This window comes from Solanum tuberosum, unplaced genomic scaffold, assembly GCF_000226075.1.
Source record: "Solanum tuberosum cultivar DM 1-3 516 R44 unplaced genomic scaffold, SolTub_3.0 scf00058, whole genome shotgun sequence".
Taxonomy (NCBI): Eukaryota; Viridiplantae; Streptophyta; class Magnoliopsida; order Solanales; family Solanaceae; genus Solanum; species Solanum tuberosum.
The window spans coordinates 372,721-383,412 of record NW_006238982.1 but is presented as its reverse complement, the minus strand read 5'-3'; the positions used below and the strand labels follow the sequence as shown (position 1 = coordinate 383,412).

Sequence of the window (10,692 nt, the reverse complement as noted above, 5' to 3'; positions counted from 1 at the left end):
TTTTTTTTACTAAAGGGTCGAATTCATCTACATTTTCAGTTGATTTATTTGTCCTCAAATACCAAAGAGAGCAATAAATCGGTAAAAAATTCAATGTAGGTCCATATTTGTTGCAATCTCACATCAATGGATATTGATAGAAAATGTATGAGAATTTTCTCAAAAGAAATTAGTGAAATTGTTAGAAGATATTGAGGTTGAAAATAGAGAAATCATTAGTGAAAATTAATGATAATCAAGCAAGAAATGAGAAAACACTAATGGAGGTGGAAGGTAGTGCATCCATTGGAGAGAGAAGGGAAAAAAAATTAAATTTTAAAAATTGATTTCTAACATGGGAGAGAGAAGAAGAAGGGAAGGAAAAAAACAAATTTTTAAAACTGATTTCCAACACGATTCTGACGTGGCAATGATGTGGCGTTGATATGGCAATGACTTGGCGCGTGTGTAATATACTTGCCACTGTGAGACTGGTTTTGTATTCTTAGGGGGGTATTTATTCACTTTAAATGAGATTAGGGGAGTATATAAACACCCGTGTAGTTGAAGTACTAAAGTAAGTTTTCGTGCCAAGTTCAGGGGGTTTTTTATGTATTTTCCCCATAAAAAATAATCTCTGCATAACTAATACAATCATTACTAATGCAAGCATTAATGATACCCTCTTTTTAGCATTATTCTTATGCGCCCTACCAAACAACCCCCAAGTGTTTTTGATTTAGGACTCAACTTTCCTCCTCTCTCTCTCTCTCCCTCTTTTGTGAAAGGATGTCGCGACCCAACCCACTGGGTCATGCGAGCACCTACTCTAACACCTAGATAGGAGAACCCTTTCACCCAATTTAATTTAGGCCATGTGGAAATAAATCAAAATTAAACTAAACAACTTATTTATATATTGAAATACTCATAATTCGTCAAATTAAAATACCTTTGTAAAGAAAATACATTGATCCCCCCAAGGAGCTAGTCTAAATAGGTACAAGAGCTTCTAAAGAGTACAATTTATGAATGAAATAAGACACAACTCCCACCATAAGGAAAGAAGAGTAGAAGCTGTCGGAGATCATCTTCGTCTTCACCTATGAAACATTATTGAATTTTCCAACCAGACTATGCCAAGCGGCATAGCAAGAGTAGTATCAGTACAAACAACACGTATTGATATGCATCATCGGCTGGCCAAATTTCACCACATAACATCATGTAATTAATCAGAAGAAACGTGCAACTTGAAGATAAATTAAGATACCGACCCTTCAATCACCACTCTTACCACAAGCAGTATTCCTTGGAACCCAAACGCTCTATCTCAAGTCACCTACCTACTTCCGTTGCCAACTCCACCATCTGGCCATTCCACCCTCATATCAGATCATAACCTAACCCTTCTATCACATAGAGATTCCCCGGAGACCAAACTGTTACTACTCTATTAACCAACCTACTTATCTTCCTCAAGTTCTCATGTCAACACCCTTGCCCTTGACCCATTTTAATAAACCACATTCTAGACTCTTTACTAAGCCACCTTGACTTAAATCCCCTTATCAAATATGTTCTAAAAACTGAACAACCATAACCAGTCCCAGCATTTTAACTAAGCACAAGACCCTCAACCATCAACATAACCTAGTTAACAAAACAAATAGGCGGAATGACCTGGGAGACCCCTGTACTTGACTCCATTTGTCAGCTGAACCCTTTTACTCATCACTTTGCCAAATGAACCCTTAAACTCGATGAAACTTTATTTTCTAAACCCCTCTGACCATTGACCGAGCTTATGTGGCATTAAAATGATTGAGTTGGACAATTGTGTGACCACACACGTTTTAAAGCAAGTGAATGCGATATTTTTATTTAAAAATTATTAGACAAAATAATAATAATAATAATAATAATAAAATTAAAAAAAGAAAAATCTCAAAACCTTTCTTCTTCAGTCCACCCCACCCCTTCTCTCTTCTTCTTCAGCCCCAACCCATCCTTTTTCGCTTCTTCTTCAGCCCTGCCCCTACCCCTTTTCTATTCTTCTTCTTTGACCCATCACCATAATCATCAAATATAAAATTTAAAAAAACTTTTGCAAGAAAACATATCATTCACCATTTTCATAAATTTAAGATCTATTTCTTGAATTTACTCATAAATATATTTTTCCCAACTTGAAGTTTTCTTGATTTTTTTTATCAAATCAAAATAAATAGAACCTAAAGCATGTGCAAGAGCTAATTACAATCTATCATATTTTATGATTGAGAAAACTTTTGAGCGTGAACTGTGAAGAAAGATGAAAATGATGGTTTTTTTTATTTTTGGAGTGAGGCGTAGATGGTGGGTGGGAATGAAGAAGATGAAGTTGGAAGGGGGGAAAGAGAGAGAGAAAATTGCACTTTTTATTTTTTAATATTATTTATTTTTAAAATTTAATTTCTGATGTGCCATTGGAATAATAATAATAATAATGACGTGTCATTAAAAATGACGTGGTATTTCATGTTTAGAATGAGTGTATTACACGCACACATATTAGATGAGAAAGGGGTTTAAAATATTGTGTTTGAATGAATTTAAGGGTCCATTTGGTAAAGTCACAAGTATAAGGGTCCAACTTACAAACAAAGCCAAGTACAAGGGTCTCCCAGGTCATTCCGCCAAACAAATAACATACAATTATAATCACAAATATAACATAGCCTAGACTCCTAGTCCTCACCTTGAGTTGATATGCACAATAAACATGAACAACATAACAAGCCATACCTAATTCATCACATCTTTCAAGTAACTCAGATCCATCATCACTAAACATCATCCACAGTGTTTAACATGCAAACCTGTTCTACACAGGAACCATTCCAATATTTAAACACAAGATCGACCACTCATGGACCAACATGTAGCCATCTAATTACAAGGAAGTAAATTTGGTTCTCTCATGAAATCCACACACGAACTGGTAGTGTATCAACGTGCTAAATGAGCCAACCGTTAGTAAACATGTACCACTGCGGTTCTTGGGCCAACCAACAATCACAACATGCACAACCACGATCACAATGAACAACCACACTTGAAACCATAAGTAAATTAAACAGGCTCATTGTATGAGATTATCAACATGAAGTTATTTCACATTCACCTTTTATTTCTGAACATGCATTACACGAGCATTTCACATGGAACAATCAACATGAACACACACATACATATATACACCTATATATATATCAATAGCCCAATACTGGACCCCTTTTTTGAGTGCACATTCGTTCTTGGAAATTACCTCCCTATAATCCCATGAATTAATACTCTTCCTGTTTGTAAAGTTCCCCTTGATTACCACAAGTTCCAGAAATGGCTATTACCCAACAATTTCATAACATTTAATCTTACAATTACTAGCAGACCACCCCATCAAGAAAACTCAAGGTTAACAATCAAGACTAGAGAGCTCAACCCTAGGTCATTATCTTTCCCCGCCTTAACAATAATAAACAACTTTTAGCTGCCATCCAGACTTCGTGTCCGAAAACCTATGCATGAAATCTCCCGTCCATCTAGAAGAGTATTATGAAATAGAATACAGGTCTAACTATTCAGATAAGAAAACCTAGCCTACTTGGGCACCAAGCAACTGTTGCAGAAGTATGATCACATACCTTGATTCCTTTTGTGAAACATAGCTTGTTTTGAGTCTAAAATAACGACACAAATACAAAATGCATCACAACAAGCCTAAATATTTTCGGATTATATCCAAATTCCAAACCCTAGGCAAACCTCATGATTATTCCACCCAAACCAGGGTATTCCCACCATTAATTCACCTAAAACTACCAATTTCATGGTTACATAAGTGAATTACGATAAACAAATCAAGAACAAATGTGTTTATAAACAACCCAAGGTTTTACGCCCTAAAATCCTCATAAACTCGGATTTTCCCCACCTTAGGATGAACCCAACCCTCCCCTAGGGTCACATTTACGTTTTCTAAGGCCTAGGAGTCGACTACAAAAAAGTAAGGATTGGATTGCCCACCTTTACGAAGATTCCTGGTGAAAGACTATTAAAATTTGCTCTAGGTCTCCCTTCTCCTCTCTAAAATGTTCTTGGGTGATTATGAACGATTTTGGGGGTTTTCCTACATTTACAGCGACTTATTCCGCTATAGCGGCCCAATCAAACCCCAATAGTGTCCTGGGCAGTCTATTTTTTCCACAATTAGTTCACTTGTAATGACGGGATATGACATTACATAGGATATTTAGGGGTTGTTTGGTTTGAATACAAGTTATGATGAAATTATTTTTTATTGAGTGTTTGGTTTATTGTATTCAAAATAATATGCATTGCATAAATTTTAAGAGCACGTTGTTTGTTTACAAAAATATCCTTCACTTTGTTTAAATTTTTGTATTTTCTTTGCAAGCATTAGTTATTCATTAATAAAAATAAAACTTTCGTCTTATTTGGCTTAAATATTTTTGTGTGTACATTTCCATGATGGTATCGTATGTATTTAAAAATAAAATTTTCTTCTTATTTAGCTTTAAAATAGAGCTTTCATCTTAAATTTATTAAAGTAAAAGATGATTTATGAGAAATCAAAATATAAATAAATATAAGAATTAGTCAAATGAATTCATTAATAAAAATTAGATTTATGTAGTGTAATTTTTTAATAGAAAATATGAAGAATTATCATAAAAATAAGTAGTGAAGGTTGTGAATGTTATTATACATGGTATTAAAAATAATGTAAATATACATAAATGTGAAAAGTGATGTATAAAAAAGATTTAAAGGGATATCTTTGTCATTTACGTATTTTATCCTGGGATTACTATACTACCCAAGGGGAGGGATAACTTATCCCAGCATTAATTATTAATCCGGGAATACGTTATTCTGGACTTGCCAACCAAACAACAAATTATGTGACACTATTAATTTAATCTCGGAACTATTTAGTGTTATCCTTCACACCAAACGATCCCTTAGGGATTAAGCTTATCTGGGGTCAAGAGTTTCCTATTATTAAGTTTCAACTACAGATATGCATGTCAGGAGTGGGGATATTGTTTAATGACTAAAGGCTAGGTTTCCTTGATGATTATTTAGGGTATGTGTTTTCTTGTTTGATTTAATGTGAACTGTTATTTCGTTAATTATGTTAATCCTTATTGGTATAATTGGTGGACTCTTCAGAGATGAAGGAATAGTTTTGAAAGATTTAACTTCAAAATGGGAACCAAGTGATCGGAGTGGAAAATGGCTAAAGTTGAAGCCTGATTATGTTCGACCTGGCTCTGATTTGGATGTTCTTATTATCGGTATGTACTGCTTACCTAAGGTTTCTGTTTATGTCTTTTGTGCCAATTATTCTCTTGGGCTAACTTAACATTGTCAACAGGAGGCTACTATGGTTCTGGGCGACATGGAGGAGAGGTGGAATATTCCATCTGTTACTTAGGAGCTGTTTTTGTCCATGGAATTTTTTTCCCTTTTCTCAATTCTTTTTCAAAACAGCGTTTGGTTATGCATTGGACTGATTTTTTGATTTTTTTTTTTAAAAGATGGGTTTCAAGTTTGAATTAGTGGTATTGGCCAGTTTTTCAAGTGAAATTTTCTCCACTCACAAAATTTAAACTCTTTATCAAGTTACATGCATGTCCAAACACAACTTCTCCAAATAAACTTTTTCAACTTAACTTCAAATACTATTTTTTTTTTCAAATATCACATTTTTATATCCATATGCTTACTTAATTTGTTCGCCCACTTATTTGCTTATATTTGTTATGAGTTTAACTCTAAATTTTCAAATTGATACTAGGTAGCTCAATTTCTGGTGGGTCTTGCTGAGCCTCCGGCTCCAAATACATATCCCAGAAGGTATATTTATGTTTTTGATGGTTTTGTAAATGAAAGAATCAGCATATTATGTCAATTTTTTAATCATTTTCATACCTCCTGTAATGTGTGCTTCGATATTTTACTATTTCTAGAATTTCGTTGAATGCTAGCCCTTTGGACAACATATGCAAGGAGCTTATTTGAAGACTTACTTGTAAAACAAGTCTGTTGCAGTTGAATATGTGTTTGAGTATTTGTAGTTTTTTGATGATGTAGTTTTTGCAGAGCATCTTTGAAAAGCACATGCAAACCAGAACTTCGAAAAACAATGTTTGCATATAAAGTTTCAAAGAACTTAGATAAATATGTACTTAGTATTTTTTTTTCACAAGTTATTGGAAAAACTATTTCCACAAGTGAACACCAGATGTTTCAAATTGGAACTATGTTTGGTCAGGTGGCAATGTTACGGTCAATTTGTCTAGCACCAATATGTACTCTAGCTGAGATATCTATTGTTTCAATCTATTTTTTAGTTGTTTGCTGTTCCCAAGTATAGCAAGTCTAAAACTGACAGGTTGCACTGACTTGAAGCAAATATTACTTGACCATGTTTCTCTGCTGATTTGTAATAGAGGGTCATTTGCATTTTAAAGAACAAGGTGTGTCTAAAAAGAAATATATGCAAGGATCGTTTCTATATTCAAAAATGGCGTCTGAAACATCACTGTAAGTTTTTATACTGGGTGTCCATCACAATTGCAAAATTTAATGGGCTGGACTATCATCACATTTGCGAGTCATACTTTGCATTTGCGGTGCTCAACCATTACAGCCTCCTTCTCATTTGCAGTTGCATCTCCACATTTGGGCCAGTTTTCTACATTTGTGGCTGCACCAGTTCTAAATTTTTCAGCAACACTCAATTGAATTAGTGTTGAAACACCCCCGAGCCCTTGGATTTCAACCCCAACCATCCCAACAAGTCCCAAAATGGTTATACAAACTTATTCACAGCTTCAAACGCAATTTCAACCAGTAACGCTCAAAATCAAGGGTCGGGTTGTTACAATTCTTTAGTTGGATGCTTACCTTCTTTGACGAGGTCTGGGAGAATGTACGCTGGTTTTTATTTATTTTCTTTGTTTAATGCCGGTTTCCAATTCATCTTTTTCTTTTTTTTGTCAATTTTGTTACTCTAGTTCACACATTGTAAATTTCACTCTCATTTGGTTGTTTACAGGTTTTCCATGTCAACCTTGAATCAGTGATCAACGTCCATATGAATATAGATTGCTTTATCATTAATCATGTAGTGTTTTACCCGCTCATTTCAAAAGAGTATTCAAGTCAATCTTGCATTAATTGATTGAGAATGGTGGACAGTCCTTGTATCCAGATTGGTTAAATTGTGGAATCTTTGTGTTCCACAGTGATATTGACTTCACCACTGTTGTATGAGTCTTGAGTAACAAGAGTTCTGCTCTTCCTGCTGAGTGTTGTATCTTCCTGCTGCAATAGCTAGTTCAATTACTCTTAGACTACAGGAAAGGGGCTATTATTTATGTAGAGTACTGTAGTTCTATGAGATGTCTTTAAACGTAGCATGGCAAGCGTCATATCTATACCTGAATTAGTTTCCAAAGTAATTCAATAGGGTTATGAGCCTTTTCAGTTTTCTGAAAAGTTTTCATTGCCTTTAAAGACTAGTAAAAGGAATGTCTATCATTTATATTTAAGATGACTGATGTGTATTTCCAATACTTTAGACTCGAATACTGATTTAAGCATATTTTTGCAGGTTCATTTCTTTTTGCAGAGTGGGCACTGGAATTTCTGATGAGGAACGCAATATCATAGTAACTCGATTAAAGCCTTATTTCAGGCAATATTTCCGTTGATGTAGCTTTAGTTTTCTGTTGTACCTTTTATTCTTGCACTATTAAGAATGCTTTTCTTGCGTGTTGCACCTTATCTTGTGAATAATGTACGTTTTTACTTTTGGCAACTGTCTGAGTTGCAACAGATACAGATTTAGACATAGGTGTGTTTCTAGTAGTGGACTTCTGATTGTCCACCACATTAATCTCTATGAGAAATAAAGGAGAAAAGTATTATTTCATTGTGTTGACTATATTATTACACCGAGCCCTATTTGTAGACACTACATATAATCCTTTTACGTGTAGGAGATTATATACAGTCCTGTTTCTATTCTAACACTCTCCCTCAAGCTGGTGCATATAAGTCATATGTACCATGCTTGTTTTAGATGTAACTAATAGAAAGACCAAGCAGTTATTTGATCCAAACTTAGCTCTCAAGTTGCTATGACCATTGCTTGATATTTTGCTTCTGCACTAGATCGAGCAACTACATTCTGTTTCTTTCTCTTCCAGGACACCAGGACACCAACATACTGCCTAGTAAAAACACAATATCCAGATGTAGAATGTCAATCAAAAGGATCACCTGCCCAATCGACATGCTCATGACCTTGATCCTTGAAGAGTAGTTCTTTGTATGGAGTTGACATAATATATCGTAGAATGCGAACAATTGCATTCTAGTGACTACCACATGGAGAATCCATAACTAACTCACAACACTCACATGAAAAAAAATGTTAGGTCTAGTCACTTTGAGATAACTCAACTTATCAACCAACCGCCTATATCTTCTAGGATCACCGAGTGACTTTCCCTGCCTTGGTAGGAATTTAGCATTCAGATCCATTGAACTATCAATGGGTCTACATCCCATCATTCTTGTCTTCTCAAGAATGTGTAAGGCATACTTTCCTTGTGAAATAACAATGCTTGATCTAGATTAAGCAACCTCTATACCTAGAAAATACTTTAACTTGCCATGTTTTTTAGTTTAAAAATGTTGAAAGAGATGTTTTTTAAATTAGTGATACCATCCTAATCATTGTTTGTGATAACAATATCATCAACATAAAACACCAAATAAATATATAGATTTGGATAGGAATCTCGATAAAACACAAAGTGATCAGTTTCACTGCGAGTCATGTCAAACTCCTGAAAGCAGGCGGGTTGTACCACTTATTCTTCTGTCAAAAGTAGGGAAGAGCAAGTGTCTGATCAGATCAATCAAGCGATAGGGGCAGAGACTTTACTTCGCTAGGACGGAGTTGCTGTCGATTGAGGATTGGCCGAGGGGACTTCCATCATGTAGCTGGGTACAAATAAGCCAGTTAAAGACGAGTAGGCAGGGCGTTAGGCTAGTGCCAGTGGGGTACGTAAACGAGGACAAATCACATGGTTTTGTACTGGTCAGTTTTGAGCTGTCAAGTGACGATTGCTCATCTCTTAAGAAAGGATGCGGGGGGCCTGCCTTATAATAAAGGGGGTACTCTCTTCTCTGATGTGCACTATATTATTGTGTCCTATTCCTTAAGGAGTGTATTACTGTGCTAAACATCTAAACCAAGTTCGAGGAGATTGTTTTAGACCAGTCGATGCAATCAACATATCAAACTACTAGACTCCCCCCTAAGCAAAAAATCCAGGTGATTGTTCCATATGAACTTTCTCCTCAAGGTCACTGTTAGAATAATCCTATATTAGTGTTAGAATAGAAATAAGTATTTCCTACTTAGAATAGGAATAGGAATAGGAATAAGAATAGGAATCCTAGTTGGAAAAGGATTCCAATGTAGTGTCTATAAATAGGGTCTCAATGTAACAATTTAGATACACAATTCAATAATATTTTTCCCATATATTTCTCACATGGTATCAGAGCATTGGTGAGAAACTTCAAGTCACCGTGTCAAATTTCGGCGACGACGGTTGGGACTGATTTGTGTCATCTTTCGTTCTGAAGGTGTTGTGCGAAAGACAACACCATCACGAGGCTCGGGAAGCTCAAGCAACCGAACCCCAATCAGATCCACCGGAAAACAACCCCCCACGCACCCCTACACTCCGTTCGAAGGTGGAAATTTTCCGGCGAGATCTGTTCACGCGCTGGCGCGTGAGTGCTGCTCCGGTCATCTTTTTTCGAGTTGTTTTCTTTTGTTGGGGTCGCCCAGTATTTCCGACCAGAACCCATTCAGTTTTCTCTAGATTCGATCACCAGAATTAGGGTTCCGGTGATTTTCAGGCAGTTTCCAGCGAAATAAAAAATTTCAGGCCACTATGGGTAGATTCCGGCAGTTTCCAGCGAGTTTCTTACTCTATTCAAGTCAAATTTCGAAAAATGTCTTTCGGGTGTGATGTTTTTGGCTCCAAAAATACGGGGATTGGAAGTTTAAGCCTTACAATCACTTCAGAACCACTAATGGGAAGTTCAAACTATTTAGCTTGGGCTTCTTCAGTTGAGTTGTGGTGCAAGGGTCAAGGTGTTCAAGATCACTTAACAAACAATGCTTGCGTTGTAGATGAAAAGACAAAGTCTAGTGACAAAGGTGCAAAAGCCAAAGCACAATGGGAGAAAGTGGATGCCCAATTATGTAGTCTCCTTTGGCGCTCTATTGATTCTAAGTTGATGCCCTTGTTTCGCCCATTCCAGACATGTTATTTAGTTTGGGAAAAGGCACGTGCTTTATACACTAATGACATATCTCGATTTTATGATGTGATAGCTCGGATGACCAACTTAAAGAAACAAGAATCCGTTATGTCTACTTACTTGGGACAAGTACAGGCAGTCATGGAGGAATTTGAAACGTTGATGCCTATCACTACAAACGTGGTAAAGCAACAAGAGCAAAGGCAGACATTGTTTCTAGTTCTTACTCTTGCTGGACTTCCTCCTGATCATGATTCTGTACGTGATCAGATTTTAGCTAGCCCTACA

The 10,692-nt window shown here is 36.0% G+C and overlaps 1 protein-coding gene across 6 annotated transcripts in view; it reads left to right on the top strand.

Moving 5' to 3' along the window:
* Positions 1 to 10,692, top strand: part of LOC102578397 (DNA ligase 4) — a 51,289-nt gene that overhangs the window by 27,365 nt on the left and 13,232 nt on the right. For all 6 annotated transcript variants that reach the window (XM_006344466.2, XM_006344464.2, XM_006344465.2 and 3 more), the window contains 4 exons: positions 5,218 to 5,342; positions 5,423 to 5,457; positions 5,846 to 5,904; positions 7,667 to 7,750. In XM_006344466.2, the coding sequence (XP_006344528.1) occupies positions 5,218 to 5,342; positions 5,423 to 5,457; positions 5,846 to 5,904; positions 7,667 to 7,750 (303 nt within the window). The remainder of the gene's footprint in view (positions 1 to 5,217; positions 5,343 to 5,422; positions 5,458 to 5,845; positions 5,905 to 7,666; positions 7,751 to 10,692) is intronic.